This window comes from Quercus suber, unplaced genomic scaffold (genome assembly GCF_002906115.3).
Source record: "Quercus suber isolate HL8 unplaced genomic scaffold, Cork oak 2.0 scaffold_202, whole genome shotgun sequence".
NCBI lineage: Eukaryota > Viridiplantae > Streptophyta > Magnoliopsida > Fagales > Fagaceae > Quercus > Quercus suber.
The window spans coordinates 93,713-116,166 of record NW_027069660.1 but is presented as its reverse complement, the minus strand read 5'-3'; the positions used below and the strand labels follow the sequence as shown (position 1 = coordinate 116,166).

Genomic DNA, 22,454 nt, shown 5'->3' with positions numbered 1-22,454 from the left:
TAAAAGTTAAAAGCACGTGATTAAAAGAATGGGAAAATAATAATATTTTTCAGTTAAGTGCAATTCTCTTATCACGCTTGCTACTAGGTCTAGCAAAATAAAAAAAATTAAAAAAAAAAGAATATCATAAAAAAAATTTAATTGGGAGGAGGATATACCTTCCACAGCATCTCAAGGAACCATTAGCCATGATAGCTATTCGATCTCCTAGTTCATCAGCTTCATCCATTGAGTGTGTTGTCAGTAATATTATCCTGCCCTTTTTTAGTTTTTTTATTAACTGCCATGTCAAGCGCATTGAGTATGGATCCATTCCACTAGTAGGTTCGTCAAGGATGATGACCTGTCATAATAAATATAAGGAACAACTTTGATACATACGTAAGTAAAAAAATGTGCTACTAAATTGTTTCACCACCTTACTATCTCCTATCAGTGCGATTCCAAGAGACAATTTCCTCTTCATACCGCCAGAAAGAGCTTTAACAGTAGTATTGGTTTTATCAGCCAAACCCACCTGTACATAATAATAGCAGTTAAAGAACCTTCATACCTTATTCCCAAAAATATTACGAAAAAAAGAGGGAGAGCTCAAATGTAAAAGCGCATTGGATAAGGGGAACAATACCATAAACCATATGAGAAGAAAATTTGCATAACAATCAAACCACATAAACTTAAATATTAAAAAATAAATAAATAAACATCTTCCTATGGCATGTCTAGTGCACACAACCTTCTATAATAATAATAAAATACAATAGTTTCATTCACAAAAAGAGGATGAGAAATTTCCAAGACTCCTTTACTCCTCCCCTTAACCTTAAACCAGCTAGATAACAAGCCTCCACAGTCCTCTTGATCATTCTGATTTCCATCCCCAAGATGAACAGAAAAGAAGATGAAGGGTCTCCTTCCTCAAACTCTCAGACTACAAAAGAAGCCAGTATGGTTGCCATTGATCATAATTGAGAATCTCACAGGTAAGATGCAAAATCCAATCCATTTCCTCCATCTTTCTCCAAACCCGAATTTCTGCAACAAGTACAACAGATAGTCCCAACTATATATGGTCCTACGTTTTTTCTATATCTACTTTACAAATTATTTTGGGGGTACCATATTGCTACCGAGGTTTTCTACACTCATTAGCAATAAGAACTTAATTGACAATTTATTTGTCTCCAAAAAAAGAACTATGCAAGTCTCAAAACTAAGTGGCCAATTATATGTTTGAGACAGTCAGCAAATACCTCTCCCTTAATCTTATTGATAAATTATCACTTACCCCATGTGGTTTCCCAATAACTTCCAAATTTTACCAAGCTCTATCTAAAAGGAATAACCAAATAAGACATTGGCGTTCCTCAACAAATTCTAAATCATGCCAATTCAAATGATTGACTACCAGTCTTTGACCATTATATTATCCACTGAGGATGACAATAATAACAAGGAATAATAAAATGTCGGGAAAATCCTTCACATGGCATATTACCAAACAGCAAACATTTCCCGGGAGAAATGGGCATGACTATAAATGCTTTTTCAGTAAGTAGGACTCAATAAACACATGTAAGGCAAAGACAGCTAAGAATTAGTAACACAAGCATGCAAGATTTCAGTCATGCAAAGAGGAACTCACTTCATCAATCATATCCATAACAACTCTTTCCAAAAATTCTTCATTCACACCCTTCAATATGGCAAAAATTTCCAAATGCTCCTTCACCTGGATGGAGAAATTGATAAAGTAAAACATTATATAAGGCATTAGTATTGAAGAATACCATTAAATAAGGCAAAGGTTAGTATCTAGCAACTTAACAAGAGAATACCATTAAATAAGGCATTAGTATTGAAGAAAATGAATGCAGTAAATACCAGATATCTAAAGCTAAAAATAAAACTGGAAGGCAACTTTCAAAAGAAAATTAGCAAAGAATGTTATTGGCATGGAAAGATTTACAATCACTAGGAAAATTACTCTATAAATGCAGCTATAACATCATTTACATCTAACTCAACAGATATGTATTATCTAGTCAGTTTCTTTTTTTAATTGATAAAAAAAAAAAATTATATAGGAAAATGGAAGATTAATATGCTAGCAAAACATAAATTCGCTCCAACAAGAAAGCAGTGATTGCTTATTAGCAGACACACAATGTAGAATTTGAGTTTTTTTTCATTAAAATAAAATAAAATAAAAAATAAAAATAATAATAAGAAGAAACAGTTTTGAGTTTTTCCTCATGAAAAAAGTATATATATGACTGCCAGTGTCACTCATCTACATCATACACATCATACTGCCTTAATTGGGGAGCTCAATGACCAATAAAGCTCCCACTTCCAACCTTTTTTCCTAATTGGTAAGTTATACACACCCTGTGGATCTTGAATCCACAACCTTACCCTCCATCCCATCATTGAGAGAGAAGGAAGTGCCATCTCATAAAGATATTAAAGTTTAAATTTTATAGGTACATGTATAAGATGGCAGCGCCCATCAATGAACATAAACATAGTGCCTTTAATAAATTTCAAAATGAATCCAAGTAGAACTCTATGCTCTCTTTTCTTTTTCTTTCTTTTCTTTTCTTTTCTTTTCTTTATTTTTCCCTCATATGTTCCCTTTATTTTACTTGAAATTTTTGCTATTGATATGCTTCAGCTATTTTAAATCAATTCAAGAGGAAGCCCCTTGGTGTATGCTTTTCAAAAATGATTTACTTTTAGTGGATGAAAGGAAATCAGAAGTCAGAGTTAATGTCAAGTTAGAAATTTTGCAAGACCCTTGAAAATATAAAGGCTTTTAATTAAGACTAAATCAGAGTACATGGAATTTAAGTTTAGAAAAAGTAGAAATAGAGAAAAAAGGGTGATATTACTCGATGGTCAATAGATACTAAAGAGCGAGATGTTTCGATATCTTGGATCAATAATTCATAAAATTGGAGAGATGGAAGATTATGTTTTTCTTAGGATAAGAGCAAGGTGGATGAAGGGGAGAAGCACATCAAGAGTATTGAGTGATTGTATAATACCTATTAAATTAAAGGATGATTTTAATATGAATGTTATAAGACCAGATAGGTACCAAATGCTGGGTTGTTAAGAAGAAACTTATTCATGAAATGATTGCAACTAAAATGAGAATGTTAAGATGAATAAGTGAAAATATATGGAAATATATAGTAGAAATGAGAAAATCCACTGAAAGATAGGGGTGGCCCCTATTGATGAAAATATGGGGGAGAGTCACTTGAGGTAGTTTGGCCATGTTCAAAAGAGAGCAATTAACACACCAGTAAGAAAGAGTGAGTTAATTCAAGTTGAGGAAAGAGAACAATATAGATATATATATATATATATATATATTAGTAGTAGTAGTAGTAAAAAAGAACATGTCAATTAAGGAAGTAACAAAGAGTATGACTTCGGATATAATAAAATGGAGGAAAAGAATACATATGACCAACCTTGACTAAGCTATTGAGGATCAACAGCCAACCCGGAGAAATATACACACACACACACACACGCTTCAACCATTGTTGTTAAGGCTTCATTGTTGTTATATACGCTTCAACCATTCTGATTATAAAAAAGAACCAAGATTTTGTAGAACACCCAATGTGGTAATATACAAGTCTCTCCTTTGTCGCACAACTTCTAACAACTTATTAACAAAAAATTAGAAGTACTTAAGGTGATATCTATTGCAAAATACAAAACTAAATCTGGACTAAAGAGTGTGTACCAATGTAATTGCATAAACCTCATTTTTTTAAGAGAATAAATTTACTAAAAAAAGACTACTTCATGGAAAAAAAAAGTCTAAACAAGATTGGGAAGCCTCTTTTCCAATATAAGTAATAAGATGAATAATGCAAAACTTAGTAAAATAATAATAATACTAATGATAGGTGCCTAGCATTTAATTAATTGGATGAGCCCCAGCTTAAATGAAAAGACACATATCTTCTGTCAAAACTGCCATTCAAGTAGTATAAAGATCTAACCGTAAATACCTAGTAGTTATAAGAATGTATCATAAACTACTAGAATTCAAATATCCTACTACACAGAAAATGGAAAATGAAATGTGCTTCTTACTTACAGTCAACTCTGCAAAAAGAATGTCATTTTGAGGGCAAACACCTAATGTCTTCCGTATCTCATCCTGTAAAACATATTCAAATTAATCACAAAATCATACAAAAATCCAACCCCACCTCCAAAAGAATAATGCAAAAACCAATCACGATAGATTGGTTAGTGAATGTTTTAAATCACAATAAGGCATTAGTATTGAAGAATACCATTAAATAAGGCAAAGGTTAGTATCTAGCAACTTAACAAGAGAATACCATTAAATAAGGCATTAGTATTGAAGAAAATGAATGCAGTAAATACCAGATATCTAAAGCTAAAAATAAAACTGGAAGGCAACTTTCAAAAGAAAATTAGCAAAGAATGTTATTGGCATGGAAAGATTTACAATCACTAGGAAAATTACTCTATAAATGCAGCTATAACATCATTTACATCTAACTCAACAGATATGTATTATCTAGTCAGTTTCTTTTTGTAATTGATAAAAAAAAAAATTATATAGGAAAATGGAAGATTAATATGCTAGCAAAACATAAATTCGCTCCAACAAGAAAGCAGTGATTGCTTATTAGCAGACACACAATGAAGAATTTGAGTTTTTTTTCATTAAAATAAAATAAAATAAAAAATAAAAATAATAATAAGAAGAAACAGTTTTGAGTTTTTCCTCATGAAAAAAGTATATATATGACTGCCAGTGTCACTCATCTACATCATACACATCATACTGCCTTAATTGGGGAGCTCAATGACCAATAAAGCTCCCACTTCCAACCTTTTTTCCTAATTGGTAAGTTATACACACCCTATGGATCTTGAATCCACAACCTTACCCTCCATCCCATCATTGAGAGAGAAGGAAGTGCCATCTCATAAAGATATTAAAGTTTAAATTTTATAGGTACATGTATAAGATGGCAGCGCCCATCAATGAACATAAACATAGTGCCTTTAATAAATTTCAAAATGAATCCAAGTACAACTCTATGCTCTCTTTTCTTTTTCTTTCTTCTCTTTTCTTTTCTTTTCTTTAGTTTTCCCTCATATGTTCCCTTTATTTTACTTGAAATTTTTGCTATTGATATGCTTCAGCTATTTTAAATCAATTCAAGAGGAAGCCCCTTGGTGTATGCTTTTCAAAAATGATTTACTTTTAGTGGATGAAAGGAAATCAGAAGTCAGAGTTAATGTCAAGTTAGAAATTTTGCAAGACCCTTGAAAATATAAAGGCTTTTAATTAAGACTAAATCAGAGTACATGGAATGTAAGTTTAGAAAAAGTAGAAATAGAGAAAAAAGGGTGATATTACTCGATGGTCAATAGATACTAAAGAGCGAGATGTTTCAATATCTTGGATCAATAATTCATAAAATTGGAGAGATGGAAGATTATGTTTTTCTTAGGATAAGAGCAAGGTGGATGAAGGGGAGAAGCACATCAAGAGTATTGAGTGATCGTATAATACCTATTAAATTAAAGGATGATTTTAATATGAATGTTATAAGACCAGATAGGTACCAAATGCTAGGTTGTTAAGAAGAAACTTATTCATGAAATGATTGCAACTAAAATGAGAATGTTAAGATGAATAAGTAAAAATATATGGAAAAATATAGTAGAAATGAGAAAATCCACTGAAAGATAGGGGCGGCCCCTATTGATGAAAACATGGGGGAGAGTCACTTGAGGTAGTTTGGCCATGTTCAAAAGAGAGCAATTAACACACCAGTAAGAAAGAGTGAGTTAATTCAAGTTGAGGAAAGAGAACAATATAGATATATATATATATATATATATATTAGTAGTAGTAGTAGTAAAAAAGAACATGTCAATTAAGGAAGTAACAAAGAGTATGACTTCGGATATAATAAAATGGAGGAAAAGAATACATGTGACCAACCTTGACTAAGCTATTGAGGATCAACAGCCAACCCGGAGAAATATATATATACACACACACACGCTTCAACCATTGTTGTTAAGGCTTCATTGTTGTTATATACGCTTCAACCATTCTGATTATAAAAAAGAACCAAGATTTTGTAGAACACCTAATGTGGTAATATACAAGTCTCTCCTTTGTCGCACAACTTCTAACAACTTATTAACAAAAAATTAGAAGTACTTAAGGTGATATCTATTGCAAAATACAGAACTAAATCTGGACTAAAGAGTGTGTACCAATGTAATTGCATAAACCTCATTTTTTTATGAGAATAAATTTACTAAAAAAAGACTACTTCATGGAAAAAAAAAAGTCTAAACAAGATTGGGAAGCCTCTTTTCCAATATAAGTAATAAGATGAATAATGCAAAACTTAGTAAAATAATAATAATACTAATGATAGGTGCCTAGCATTTAATTAATTGGATGAGCCCCAGCTTAAATGAAAAGACACATATCTTCTGTCAAAATTGCCATTCAAGTAGTATAAAGATCTAACCGTAAATACCTAGTAGTTATAAGAATGTATCATAAACTACTAGAATTCAAATATCCTACTACACAGAAAATGGAAAATGAAATGTGCTTCTTACTTACAGTCAACTCTGCAAAAAGAATGTCATTTTGAGGGCAAACACCTAATGTCTTCCGTATCTCATCCTGTAAAACATATTCAAATTAATCACAAAATCATACAAAAATCCAACCCCACCTCCAAAAGAATAATGCAAAAACCAATCACAATAGATTGGTTAGTGACTGTTTTAAATCACAAACTCTTGAGATTAACAGTGTCTGCACCACAGTTCTGCTAGAGTCAATAAACACATCGTGAGAAGAAAATCGAGCATGCCAGATAGCTATTGTTGGACACTTTAACAGTATTAACCAATTCAAAGAAAAAAAGAAACACATACAACAGAATAAAATATGAACCATATTTAAATGAACAATATAAATATGTACCAGTGCTATTAGATAACAAATAAAATTTGACCAAGTCATTTTCTTATTTAGTATACTTACTGCAATCAGATCTGACCTGGTCGTAGAATTGGGTATCCAGTAACACTGTAATATTGATCCATATTGGATTCCCATATTTCCTTGCTATGATCTTGGGAATAGAAACAACTATATTGTTTTGAGAAAGATACAGGGTGTAGAGCACTGCAGCTTATATATATGCAAGATTTTTTTTTTTCCTTTTTTTATATTATATTTTTATAATTTAAAGATACATGCTCAAACATAGCATATGAAGTTCATATCAATGAAGAAAATAATACTAAGCATACACATAACTCATGAACATACAGTTAGCTGCTTACTAGTATCCAAATGACTAAAGCACCCCTAATAATTAGTGTCTAAATCTTCAGAAGTGTCCTATAAGCTTAATTATGCCGCTAATAATAACATTCTGGTTTTACAAGGACTTTGAGTGATTGTCCCCATTCAAACAGGAAAAAAATTTAAAATGTAAGTACATCTAACCACTCTGCCAGTAATCTTGACCCTGTGGGCAAATATTTTATGCATAGGAAATCATCAAATAGAGTGAAGGCAGAAAGGTATAAGCAAATTATCAAAAAAAGGCAACTTACCATGTCCGTTATGATATTCTTCCCAAAAACCATGGCATCCCCTGAAGTAGGAGTAAGAAGGCCAACAAGCATTGATATTGTTGTGCTTTTTCCAGCTCCATTGTGCCCTTTAAAATTAATATTGCAAATTCAACATAACAAAGCAATGATATATGTGAAATACAAGACAGAAAGGTATAAGCAAATTATCAAAAAAAGGCAACTTACCATGTCCGTTATGATATTCTTCCCAAAAACCATGGCATCCCCTGAAGTAGGAGTAAGAAGGCCAACAAGCATTGATATTGTTGTGCTTTTTCCAGCTCCATTGTGCCCTTTAAAATTAATATTGCAAATTCAACATAACAAAGCAATGATATATGTGAAATACAAGAACTACTTGTTTTTATGTTGGTAGGTGAAGACAACACATTTAGTATGTAGGATACAAGAAAGCACAACCATTAATATTTCCTCAAATTTTCCTAGTTGTTTTTTTGTAGGCTAATTAGAAACTCCAAGGGGGCTCAGTTTATAATCACTTCTGAGTTACTTTATTTCTATCAACACAACCTATGGTTAAATGATGTGTAATGAGAAGAAAAGAAAATTTTGAAGAGTGAATCCAAAGCAGCCGAAGCCGATGAGTAAGGATTATGCTCCCCAACCAAAAAGGTGATAAAATACTTCAAAATTCACAATGAGCTTACTTAAAGACCAGGAATTCATACAGGTGTTCCTATTGAACAATGAGTGTGCGGAACATGTAGGAGTTTCTCCCAAGAAAAAAAAAAAAACAAGTTAAAGAGAAGCAACTATACTCAAGAAAGTAATGTATTCTTGTAGCACCCTCATCTGGACAACTTAAAAATCAACTTCAAACAAATACCCGGTGCACAGAGCTCCCACTTTTGCAGGGTTTAGGAGAGGTAATTGGTAGGCAATCTTACCCCCAATCTTTCTATGGGAGAAGTTGATTCAGGGACTCAAACCTGTGACCTGTTGCTTATGGTGGAAGGCACTTGTCATTGCACCAAGGCCTGATCTCTAAAAAAATCAACTTCAAATTGATGATTGTAAAAAATAAAAATTCAAATTCTTAACTTAGATATGCAGGTAGTGGCTGGATTTTATGCTAAGGATATGCTCTTTCTTTATTCCATCACTTCCAAGGACAGTCATTCTAAGGTTATCAAAGCTAGAATTAAATGAGGCTCACTCGTTCTTTCTTTTTAATTCGTACTTCACACCTGCACCTAGTGAGTTTTGAACACACGATGTCACCATTTCCCCATCCTTATGGAGAGAGGGGATGCAATTTGAGCTAGAGCCATTGGAATTGAACATGACTCACTCTTGCAAATGACTGGTGATACTGATATGTTAGAAATGATTGATATTTAGAATAAGAGTCACACGTTATAATGAGAGTGAAGAATCTTAGCGTAGTTCAATGGCATAAAGGTACCCTAAAAATGAAACAATAGAAAGACAGGCATCTAACATTGCAAATTACATTTTTTGTTCTGAGGTTTAAAATAAAATAGAGAAGAGAAGTAGCTAGCTCTTCATCACAAAGACATGTCAGTTCATGTATGGACAACACACGAACTCTAACCAGGTACATCTTATTCAATTAATCTTCAACTTTAAACTAAGAAGCTCAGATTAGCGAAGTGCCTTCTAAGTGGTGTTTTTATTCTTTCTCAAAAAATCAAAAACTCAAAGAGAAAGCACCTTATTAAGACCATTACTTGGGTTTAAGGAATCAAGCAATTAAGAATATCAACAATGAAATAAACAGAAAGATGAAAAAAATATAAAAGAATACACTCACCTAGAAGAGCAAGAATCTGATTTTCATATAAGGTCAACTGTAACGAGTTAACCGCACAACAGTTCCCCTTCTTCGTAGCATACACCTTATGCAGATTCCTAATTTGGATACATCTACATGTTGAATAAAAAGGTATAGTCATATAAGTGATAAAACTATGAAGACTCGCCAAAGAGGGCAACCTAGGTACACAAGGAGTATACAAAAAGCACTACAAAATAAGAATGTGGAGGTAACATCATTTCAAGTTTTAGTACAAGTGAAGGCTTGCCAAAGAGGGCAACGAAAGTCCACAGGGAGTAAACAAAAAGCACCACAAAACAGGAATGTGGACGAAACATCATTTTAAGTGCACAAACTAAAGCATTCAAATTTTAGTACATTTACCTGCCATCAAGCTCTTGCTGCTTCATGTCCAAGCTTATCACTTCCACAGCAGGTTCAAAAGTATCTTTCCTAGAAAGACTTGTCTTATTATCAGTACTTGTAGCTTTAAGATTGGAAGCGTGGTGTGCAGCAATACTTTTATTTTTCCAAAAGCTACTGCTGAATATAAAATTCCATGGATAACGAACTCCATTCTCCCTAGGAAGGACCTGATTACACAAATAAATTTTAAACAATTTCATGACGCACAAGATACCATAGAAAGAGAAGAGTATACATAGAGAAAAGGTTTATATACAAGCCTGCTAACTAGAAAGATGACAAAAATTAATGGTCAATCAAAGTCACTCAATACATGTACCAACTTTTCTAAATAAACCCATCAAAAGATTCCTGGTATTAATGTTGATATTTAACTGATTGCCATTGGCTAGCTCAGCTAGCTCAACAGTGTCCTCTATTAATAGAAAGGTTGGGGGGCTTAAAAGATGTTGCTTGCTGTTTACTTTCTGTGCCTTTACTGATATATATTCTCTAGAGTCTAGACCAAGACATATTACATTATGTATTTTGAGTTCACTATGTTAAAAGCGTGTTTTGTTTGGGAAGGGGGGTACAAATTATTACAAGTTTTTAACAGACTTAAGTCTAAACCCTACTCAGCCACATCTGCCTTGAAATCATAGCCTCTAAACCAGTGGTCATTGTCAATGGCCTCTTTACACCAAAATGACTACTCATATTATTCAAAAGGAAATACTGAATCTCTACAATATGATTAACTTAATAATATAATGAAGGGCACAAAAAAAGCAACCTTATTCCATTTGAGCCATGAAATTACTTTTGTGTCAAACTCTATCAACAGAATGGATTCCCATAAAGGTTTCAAGTTATGAGCATCTTTTCCTTGTTAGGGGCCCAAAGAATATCAGAGAACATGATACCAATATGCACATTTTCAACAAAGAAGCACATAGAGAATTACGGTAATTATTCATTAGCATGACCTAAACAATTTTGACAAAAAGACTTAATGAGCTTAAATATATACCTTATCCAGGTAAAGACCAATGGCACAGTACAGCAGCGCGTCAACCAACATCATCAGGAGACACACCAAAAAATTCACTCCAGATGATGCCTACACAGATCATTACATTTTTTTTATCAGTGCTTGAAATGTAAGACACAAATACATCCAGGAAAGGGAAAAAAGAAAGAAAAAAAAGAGCAGTGCAAACCCTGACACACAGAACATACCCGCCATATGTTGCTCCACCGAAGTCCAACATGGGCGCGCTCATAGTCAGCGAAGTTAATTGACCCTAGTGCGAAGGCTGTAGGAGATAGAAAAGAAGCAAGGACCTTTAATATCCTGAAAGAGGAAACAAATGAATTCCATCAGCATTCTAATATTCCAAAGAAAACAAATAATAATAAAGTTGTTAATAGTGTTACTTACATAGGGATAGCCTGGTCATTGACAGTGTAATAAGGAAAATAGGCACCCAAAAAAGATAAGGTTCCAACTGCCACGGCTGTTTTGGCTCGTGTGAAGAATGTTGAGATCAAAAATGACAGCATGATTGCGCTTAATCCAAACACAAAGAAGTACATAAACACCACTGACTTATCACTATATTTGAAAAGGCTACCCATGGTGCAGGCTGTAATGATCCCAGATGAAATTGCAAACTGCAGAAAAGATTAAACCATGGGATAGTGAGAACTCTAAGACAATTTCTTCTATTTGGAAATATGGCAAAAAGGTGATCTTACTCAGAGCAAATTATTTATTTATTTTTATTATGTAAAGAAATATTTTATTGGAAAAGACTACTTCATGTACAATTGACATAAAGAAGTCTAAAGAATTGCAGATAAGAAAAACTATATATACAGAGAACTATATAAATTCTCGAATAGAATTACTATTAGTAAAGCCTCAAACACGAGACCAATCAAATAAAGAAAACAAAGCTAACAATTGAGTCCCTACACTTACAACATCCTCAAATTACGACATTTTCGTTCCCTCCAAATTCTCCACATCAAACTTAATGGAACTAAGTTCTGTATATCCAACGAGTGCTTGCCAACCCAATTTCTCCATTCAAATTAAAGATCCATAACCTTTTCCAGTAACACCCACTGAGCCCTAAAAGATCTAAAAGCAAAGCTCCACAAATCAAACATATCAAAGCAGATTTTAAGGCCATCTAACTTCTACCAAAATCTAAGAAAACAAAAATGTGAACACACACCTACACCAACTTCCTCGTAAGACGTAATGGTATCCACCCCTCTCCTCCAGCCTTACCCTCCCAAAAAAGGGTTCAGTGGCATAAAAGTTTGCTGAACCTATTAAGCTTAATTGAGTCTAGTTTGGGTGGGATTAAGGGGAAGGGGGGATCTTATTAGATTCAAAAACAGTTGAGATAACTATTTCCTCCTAAAAATAGAATTTAGAGAAGAGTCGGATAACTACTGCCTCACATAAATCACTAAGAACATTCAAATTGAGTGGTATTCTGTTACTCACCAAATTATAGTCCATCCGTCCCACAATAAATCCAAGTTTGAACAAATGCCAAGCATGTTAATGAAGAAAAATAAATATAAAATTCTTAGTATCTCCAAGATCGAATGATAGATGTGCATGCAGAGTAATTCCAAACACACATGGCCCATCTAAGAGACTTCTCAAAGAGACTAGTAATTACACCTTAGGTATTATTCCCCTTAAATGGAAGTTCCTTGACTTGCCACTACTAAAGCCTTTACTCAATCGTGACGAGAGCTGGCACGGAAGTCTTCCTCACTCTACTTATAGGACCCACTAATGAACGCTTGCCCAATCAAACCACCTAGCTCAACTCTAATACCACATGTTGGGGCTTGAGTTTGTACAAGTTAAACGTTAACACCATGAGGAGATTCTTTGTGAGGACTTCACGTGGCATGTTAGGATACCACTTAACCCAAAAGCTTAGCCTATAGGTTTCGGCAGGTTTTTTTGTCTATTAAGCTAATTTTGCAAACATATTAGTTATACGACTAAAATTGAAACATATTAGTTACATGGCTTCATTTGGAACTCGAGTCTCATGGAGAAAAACCAGAGATTATATTTTCTTTTAAGTTTCCAATGGAACTCAAGCTTTAGGGTTCCAAATAAGGTCACATAATTTTGTCACATAACTAATATGTTTGCAAAAATAGTATAACAGGCAAAAAAAACCCAGTTTGGGCTTAATTATGTTATATTAATCATTCACTCTTGTCATAATTAATCAATGTGAGACTTTACTACTTAATTAATTAGACTACTCACAAAAATAATGCCGGCCTTAGTCCAAAATACAACCAATACCTTATTTTGGAAAGTCAAAACACAACCCATACTTACTTATCCCCAACCACAATGATATAATATCACACTACTAAGATGATATAACCATGTCAAATTTCCATTAAGAGATCCTAATTACATTAATCAACCAAAGGAAACACTTTTGAAACTGAATCATTTTCAACCAAATGTATAAATGCTAGATCAATGCCAACAATACTCTAAATTTTCTATCGTTCAAAAGAAAAAACACTAATGGATATGATATAATAGAAATGAGAAGGAAAATATTCCATTACCAGAATTCTTTGAAAGTTCAAAGAAAAACAGACAATTAAGATGATTCTGTCAAGGAAAAAGGACAAAATTTACCTGCAAAGCATATGTAATAAACCAAGAAAGATGGAATATCCCATCTTTAAGGCCCATCATGTAGAGACCTTCCTTTATTTTCTGTTCCTGAAATATCAAAAACTTTAATGGGATGACTTCGAAAACGTAAGGACAGATAGTAGCTCACGTCATACTAAAATTGACGGAACAAGGAAGAAAATAAACATAAATTATTTAAATGACAGATAGTTTGGTACATTATCAGTTTTATGCCAATTACAACAAACATAATCATTACCAAACCTTCTCAAACACAGAAAAGCTGATCAGGCGAGAGATTGGGTAGAGAAATCCCAGAAGGTACCTGCCCATCCCAATAACAGAATACCAAAAATATAGATAGTCAGCAAATCAAAGATAAAATAATTAATTTCTGATCAAAATAATACAAATAAAAAATAGCAATAATGTTAAATACATAAAATTCAAGAAGTACATACAATACACCCATGACTTTCTTAATGATAGACTGGAACTCATCATCAGTGTATTCACGAGTTGGAAAGGGAGCTATTCGTATGTTTGAAGGGCTAAATTGCATCAATGGCAACTTAAGCGAGGAGGCATTGTCAGGGGACTGCACTGAAGGAATTTCTATATTTTGAGAGGTTGAATAAGTTTGCTGGGCAGAAAATATAATGAATGTATCCAATACTTGCTGGAGCTGCAGAAAGTTTGAAATCATCAATTATTATTGTAACAATTTTTCACAAAAATAGGTTACGAAGGTCGTAAATGGAGCTTCAGTCAGAGTTCAAAAATCATACAAAAAATAATTTTTTAAGAAAAAAAAGGAACTTGAGGTGGCATTACAACGAATAAGTTAAAATCAAAGTGAGAAAGAAATCACATCATGATCACAAGGTTATAGGTAATACGCATGGCAACACTTATACTCTTCCATTTGAGTGCCATGAACCTGACAAATGACAAAAGGTCTTCTTGAAACCAACTCTTCTATAAAAAGGACCCCATGTAACGGCATATTATCAGTAATAATCACATTTGCAGAACTTGGTTGGCATAAGTGATTCTAAAATATAAACCAAATCTGTTAACTATATGGTTTAAAATCATTACAGTCTAGGAACAGGACCATAAACCATTATCAGGTTACACTAAATCAGAAAATTCCTTTAACAACTGAACTACTGTAAAGAATAAAAGTGTACTTTGAAGGTAGTAAAAAGGGAAAGGAGCAATCATACAGTCAAAAATCCACTGAAGCTGTACTGCATTGTTGGTACAATATTAACGCCCAGTTCCAAGTCATTGAGATAAGGACCATTTACATCCATGATGGATTTCACATCAGGAAATCCTGAGAAAGCCCACGTGTGGTTGAGGCGTATACTGTAATCAAATAGCAGAGGGCCTTGCTCATGAAACACGACTGCACCTTTGATTTTTGGATTTGAACAATTCCTGAATAAAGAAATGTGAACATATCATCCTTTCAATACAAGAATCACCATTGTGTATATTTCTATATATTAGATGCATCATATGATACAAAGACATGAATGAAAAACACAGTAACAACAAATTTAAAAGCAATGGCTAATTCCAACTAGAAGACTAAGTGATGCAAAAGCAAAACAGATGTTCAAAGGGAAAACAAAAGAACAAAAAGGATAGAAAACCCAGGAGTCAACAGCTAGGGTTACTTGGAGACAACACCCAGCCAATAAAAATTCCAACAAAATTTTATTCATCAAAACAGGTGTACCGATAATGTTTTCTCTGGGGCCTTTAAATAAGACTCCCAAATTACATAAAATAAGGAAAAAAAAAATCAGCTCATAATCAAAATGGAAATCAAATCCCATAAATCCTCAAAATCAAATCCCATAATAGCATTCAGCACCATTAGCAACAATCTGGTCCAATGGAATCAATTAGCATCAATCTGGTGTCCACACCACTAAGTAATATGAATCATCCAAACATTCAAAGTGTTCACATCACTTGTATCCAACATGTGTTAAGACATTTGAAGTTTTCATGTACTACCAAATATTAAGAATAATTGAGATATTAAATGAATTTTAAACTTCATCCTACAATTGAACTTATAGTCAATAGAAAACTATTGAGTTTTGGGTTCTTAAAGTTTATGCAACAATGAACCAGCACATAAAAGCCTTTGAAATGAACCAGTTTGATATCCTATTTCCTTTCTCAAATGAATAAAAAGGTTCATTTTGTTTCTTTTTTGTTAGTTACTTTCTATTACCATTGTGGCACAGAATTTGAGAATTTTATTTTGAGCACATCACCTTGATACCAATGCTGTTACACACAGATTATGACTTACTTGACTTGATTGCAGGTACCGTAGAGATCTGAGCGTATGTAGGTATCTAAGGCTAGTTCATCATTGTAAACTCTGGTAACTAGCTATAAACATGAAACAAGATTCATTTAGCTCGAGTCATGAAAATCCTTATCAAGGACGTAAACAACATTAAAGCCTAAATTTTCATCTCCAATAGAGTTATTAGATTAAATTTTCATTTTTAACAACATCAAAGACTAAATAGAGAATAAATAAACTTATCATGAAGTATGTCCAAATTGTCCCAAGTTCATGTCTATCCGTATTAAGAAGAAACAAAATTGACAAGTGCTTGTACAAATAAGCACAATATCAAGTTTAAATCTTAAAAATTAATGTCAAATGTTATGGTTGACAAGCCTAACGGGAGGAAATCAAGTCACAATAGTAAATACCTTCTACCACCTGTATTTAGCAATATAATGCTCATATGAAAGTCACATTATCTCTTAACATGTTACTAAAGTTTTCATTGAATACAAAAAAATAAATAAATGTTGCTCCAGTGCACTACGTTATACTGGCTGAACCTCATTTTACTTTAAGGCTTTAGCAAATCTCTTAACCGAATTGTTATAAACAATTGATCCTAGAAGATAAGGTCATGGTGGAGAAAAGGAATTGAAAGTATAGATGTGTGACCAAAAAGATAAAAGAAGAAAGTCCTGAATGTGTACTTATACGCATACACAATGCATAATTATGAACAAAACAAATGGGAAAGATGAGCAAAGAGGGTTTTACAAGAGGGAGCAGAAAAACCTTAGACTGGCCCATAAAGGATAAACAGGAGTAGCAATGAAATCTGAAAATACACACATACACACCCACACTGCCAGTAGATAAAAAATGGGTACCTTCAATAAGGGAAATTTCATTGACATTAAGTTAATCATTCTCCTTGTCTCTTCTGTATCTGGTGCAAAAGCCAAAAACTCTCCCTTTCCCAACAATAATTCTAAAACTTGTTGGAAATTAGGGGATATTCCTTTGCCCACTTCCACAAGCATTCCTTCCCGGATATACCTGTTCCAGCTCCATAAAAACATAATGGCATTACTTCCAAACAAAAAAACCATTTTGTCTCTTCCTTTATTTTCCTTTCATCAAAATAAATACAAAGCATATGCAACTAAGAACAAAAGTTATAATTTAAAAATTCAGCATTTCACCCAACATCTGCATTGATTGAGATAAGATCCCTTTTACCCTAATTTAGAAAAACAACTACACCTAAATTTCTTTACTTTCTTGAGCAACCAATATGAAAGATAAAGAAACAGTAACAATCAAGTTGATAAGGGTTGATAGAAACTCACGGCTGTGCAGGGTGAATCTGCGTATCGACTTGCGTCCTAACTGCTATTAACAACAACATCACAACTGTAGGAAGCAATATCTGCCAGAAAATTTCAACAAACAAATTCAAAAAAATTTGTGTTTGATTGATCAAAATTTTGAACAGCCAAATACATCACACACACACACATAGCCCCTTAACCCAACAAAAATTTCTCACACTAAAGCAAATTAAATATTATATACACAATTATTTATATTTATTTAAAAATTAAAAAAAAAAAACTCTTGTGCAAATAGACCAAGAAAGAAAAGTTAAAAAGTAACAAAGAAGCAAAATCTAAATTAATCGCTGAAATTAAGGATCAAACTCATATAGCAAACAAAAACCAAAAACCAGACATTCTTAGTAACAGGAATGATCAAACGTAAGAATCAAACAAAAACAGAAAAGATTAATATTAATAAATAAATAAATAAAACAGAGAGAGAAACCTCAGCAGAAGTAATGAAAGGGTGGCGAATTTTGAGAAGCCAGTTCTTGCGAAGCATGGCCTTCAGCTGTGAACGCGCACTCCCCATCTCTGCAAAACCACAGAGAGAGAGAGAGAGAGAGAGAGATATATTTATTTAAAAATTAAAAAAAAAAAACTCTTGTGCAAATAGACCAAGAAAGAAAAGTTAAAAAGTAACAAAGAAGCAAAATCTAAATTAATCGCTGAAATTAAGGATCAAACTCATATAGCAAACAAAAACCAAAAACCAGACATTCTTAGTAACAGGAATGATCAAACGTAAGAATCAAACAAAAACAGAAAAGATTAATATTAATAAATAAATAAATAAAACAGAGAGAGAAACCTCAGCAGAAGTAATGAAAGGGTGGCGAATTTTGAGAAGCCAGTTCTTGCGAAGCATGGCCTTCAGCTGTGAACGCGCACTCCCCATCTCTGCAAAACCACAGAGAGAGAGAGAGAGAGAGAGAGAGAGAGTTTCTGTGTGTGTGTGTGTGTGTGACTGTATGTGTTTGTGTGTTTGTGAAGGGAAAGTATGGTATGTGTGGGAATGAAAAGAGAGAAGGAAGTGGGAAAAGAAAGGAAAGAAAAGACTCTTAACACATTTTTGGAATTTTGGTGGCACGCTTTGACTTGGAACTCCCCCAACTGCCCTTTTTCTTTTTCCATTTCAATTTTTTTCCTGTTATAGTTTTTTTTTTTTTTTTGGATACATTTTTATAGAAATGGAATTTAAATTTTGAATTTTGAATTTTTCTATTCGAAATGTAAAGAATGTTATTTGAACTATACAAAACTTAAATATATTATTCATAAATTGAGCACAAGCTGATTTTCATTCCCAGTTTAGAAGGGTGTATTTTTACTTTTTTATAAATGATGTGATTAGTTATCATCTTAGGCGGTTTTAAAATGGAAAGTCCATTAGGAGCTATCATTTTTAGAGTTTATTTGGCACAAGTTTTAGCTTCTAAAATCTTTTTATAAAAGTTATTTTTTATTTTTTATGTACAGTTTTTTAAAACTTTTTTTTTTCACTTTTTTCAAGTTACAAGCAATTTAGTATATTTTCAGTAAAAATTAACAAAAAATTAGATAAGTTTGTTCACAAACAAATAGATACATAGGTAAAAAATAAATTATTTGATATAATTTGGTGTATTAGAGGAGCTATGGGCTTATTTTAAATTTTTGGGTTAAATCGCTTAAATTTTTTGTTCCTGAAAAAAAGATCGCATATTATTAAAAAAAAAAAATGCTTAACTTTTTCTTTTTGACGAGTAAAATGCTTATCATTTTCAAAAGACCATAATCAATGATGACTTTTATTTGTACCGATAATAATGTTATTCTTTCAATTCAACTTTCAAGAAAGATATTTTACACAGAGATAGAAAACAAAAGTGGAAGAATGATTAAACAATGGTGTCGAAAACGTTTGTGTGGCTTCATAATTCGTATGGGGCGGCTCAATGTCGCTCTCAGTTGTTCCTTTTGAGGTACGCATGAAATTGAAAGGAGAGATATTTGTTTATTAAATACGATAAATTGGGATTGGGGAATTTGAATACTATGCATGAGATAATGGTTTTTTAATATTTTTTTCGTAGTTTCGTAGCAACCCAAGTGTAAGTCAGGGCCTAGCTGAACAGCGTGCGCTATTACTGAACGATCAGACTCGGTCTATGGACACATCACAATATGTTTGGGTATAAACTTGTAATTATATTTCAGTACTTACACGTAAAATTATAATGGATGCTTATTGAAAGAAAATAAATAAATACTAATAATTAGGTGCACCAATTACACCCAAGCTACTACTATAAAAGTAAAGCTTTTTTTTAATGATACTCTGATTATGTAATGTATTATAAGCATGTTTAAAAAATTCTATATATTACTTTCGTATTTGTGTGCTCTAATAAGTATTATTGTTTCTTAAAAAAAATAGACATGTTTATCCCATATTGGTTATGTATGTTAGAGTTTCAATCTTTATAACCCAAGGTTACTACTACAAAGGTTAGGCTCTTTTATAGTGGTACTCTAGTTATGTAATATATTATAAGTCTAAAAAAAATGTGCACCAATTACAATAAATAAATAACATATCCACAACATTTTCAATATGACACTTCAACATATTATAGATTTTTTTTTGAATAAACAATAATACTTATTAGAACACATACGAAAATAGTAATACCGGTATTTTAAACCGAGTGCTTGGGGTTGAAAGAGGCATGGGTCGGAATACTATATTTAATAAGTAGAATTTTTTAAACATCACAAAAAAAAAAAATTATGTGACTTTTATATTGTGGTTGGTTAGTATGGTGAGAAATATGTGGAAGATAGAAAAATGAGTGTGCGGTCATCGACCCATTACCATTGGGCCCAAGTGGTGCGGGTTGGATAATGACTTCATAGCAAGCCCATCATCTTATGCTCGGTAGGTTTAGCTAAGGCCCATTGGAGCCTTGGGGCCTCCCTTGCTTTGGTGCATCTCAGGATACGTCGGTAATGCCTTAGGGGACATCATCATCGGGCAACATTCAGCGTCTAACATGAGTCCCAATGTTTGAATTCCTGATTCCAAAGTGGAGCGAGCCCTCTTTTGTCAGGAATAATCTAAACGGGCCCCACCCACATGAGAATTGCTAAAAAGAAATCATTGTTGACCTATTAAAGGAAGGCTATATAGGAGAAAGGTAAGAGAGAAAGGGGTTAAACAGTAAGGAGAAAAAACCAGAGAAGAAGGAAATGGAAATTGACCTAAGAGCAAGACTATTTGGTTAGCTTAGTCAGAGATCTTCCTAGCTTTAATTCTTGTCCTAAAGAACTTCTCGTTGTAGGATATCCATAAGCCCACCATAGTAAGTAAATTGTGAGCACCATATCATTGGCCCATTGATCAAGTACGGGGCATGCACAAAGAGAAAATATAAAAAGATTTGAAAAATATTGCCAAGAAATGCCCTAAACTTTGGGGTAGTAATCATTACACCCTTAAACTTTTATTCTGACTAATTTACTTTCTAAACTTCAGACATATGCCAAATAAAGGCATTTTTTAGTCTACCTTTAAAAAGACTAACACCACTTACGTGGCACGCATGTGCACTTCATTTAACTAAATCAAAATCAACAGAGGAAGAAAAACTAGGGTTACAAGTTTCAACATGTTTTAGTTTAGTTTGATACACAAAGAAATTGAGATCAAAGGGAAAGGCCACGCCATCGCTAAACTTCGTGATCCCACCATCGATCTCGCCCTCCATTGTGGGTATGTTGCTATTTGTGTTAATCAATAGCAACAATAGAAACGCCTAAATTGAGAGAGAGAGAGAGAGAGAGAGAGAGAGAGAGAGAGAGAGACGTCATTTGTCTCAACTGCACCATTTGACAACCACTATACAACAAAATACACCAATCTAGGTCACCACCAATCGTCTCTCTCTCTCTTCTTTCCATTTGGTTTCAAAGGATTGAATTTGGAATTTTAAATGTTCATGTGTTTCTCAGATGAGTATTTCATTAGAACTTTTATGCCAAATTAACAGATCCCTTTATTTAACACATGTATGAAGTTTAAGGAGTAAATTGATGAAAGTAATAATTAAGGGGTGTAATAACCAATATCTTGAAGTTCAAGGGGTCTCTAGGCATATTTGTCAAAAGATTTTAATTTTAGTATTAAAACACATTCTATTCCCATAAATAAGGTATATCATTCTCATCAAAAACTAATTACCACATTCAGCTCTATGTCGTTGGTTTGGCATTTTTTTTTCTTTGACTTATTTTACTTTTTTTTAAAAGTTGAATAAATGTATATTCATACGTAGTTATCTGCGTGATTATGCAAAATTATGTGCACCTTAATAAAAAAAAAGTATATAATACAAGCGTATGGAATAACGCTCTCACATTTGGTGAATGCCACACATGTGAGATTCTCCTATTGTGACTTGTGAAAGGCGCACTACATACACAGTTCTTGTAAGATGATTTTTGGTTGTGTGGCTACTTCCACAACCATATTTAAGATACAAGCTGAATGGCGGTGTCAGGTTAGCCTCTTCAATCTTTCATTCTTTCTTCTTCTTTTTGAGTTGATGGAGGTTTAAGGCTCAGTAGTCAGTACCTCTGAACATGAAGAGGTCAGGGGGAATTGGATTTTAGAATACGCAAAGCGTGCATTTATAAACAAAAAGGTGATCCTTTTTTTTTTGGGGGGGTTTTGACACATTTGCGCGAGTTACATAAAAGTATAAAACAAAAAACGTGGGTTAAAAGGAACCAAAAAAAGAGTGCATATAGTAGCATGAATATCTCTATCTGAAGAATAAATAATTGGCGAGACTTTGAAATAATTTTTCATCTCATTCATATCTGAGATGAGCAACACGAGTTGTCACTTTTCTCCTTACTTTGATTTTTTTGGTTAGTGAGAGAAAAAGCACGAGAAATCATTGTAAATATTCCGTAACAAATCCATTGTAAAATCATTAAAAAAAAATTTCTTATATTTTTAAATATGGAATTTTTTTTTAACAAAAATATGAGATATGTTAAAGAATGGTCTAAGATAGAAATATTTTATGAGAAAATGAGAAAATAATAGATTTTATTAATAACTTTTTATATTTTCAAAAAAAGTGATATCAAAAT

General features: G+C 33.0%; 1 protein-coding gene across 1 annotated transcript in view; it reads right to left on the bottom strand.

Moving 5' to 3' along the window:
* Positions 1-17,884, bottom strand: part of LOC112013939 (ABC transporter A family member 1) — a 38,338-nt gene extending 20,454 nt beyond the window's left edge. The window contains exons 1-18 of the mRNA XM_065779198.1: positions 17,758-17,884; positions 17,283-17,362; positions 16,821-16,989; positions 15,943-16,025; positions 14,834-15,050; positions 14,066-14,289; positions 13,869-13,929; positions 13,605-13,691; positions 11,343-11,575; positions 11,141-11,255; positions 10,932-11,021; positions 9,878-10,086; positions 9,491-9,603; positions 7,882-7,988; positions 6,665-6,727; positions 1,646-1,732; positions 419-517; positions 159-343 (exon numbers count right to left, since the gene is read on the bottom strand). Of these exons, the coding sequence (XP_065635270.1) occupies positions 159-343; positions 419-517; positions 1,646-1,732; positions 6,665-6,727; positions 7,882-7,988; positions 9,491-9,603; positions 9,878-10,086; positions 10,932-11,021; positions 11,141-11,255; positions 11,343-11,575; positions 13,605-13,691; positions 13,869-13,929; positions 14,066-14,289; positions 14,834-15,050; positions 15,943-16,025; positions 16,821-16,989; positions 17,283-17,362; positions 17,758-17,844 (2,309 nt within the window). The 5' untranslated portion in view covers positions 17,845-17,884. The remainder of the gene's footprint in view (positions 1-158; positions 344-418; positions 518-1,645; positions 1,733-6,664; positions 6,728-7,881; positions 7,989-9,490; positions 9,604-9,877; positions 10,087-10,931; positions 11,022-11,140; positions 11,256-11,342; positions 11,576-13,604; positions 13,692-13,868; positions 13,930-14,065; positions 14,290-14,833; positions 15,051-15,942; positions 16,026-16,820; positions 16,990-17,282; positions 17,363-17,757) is intronic.
* Between the last annotated feature and the right edge of the window lie 4,570 nt (positions 17,885-22,454).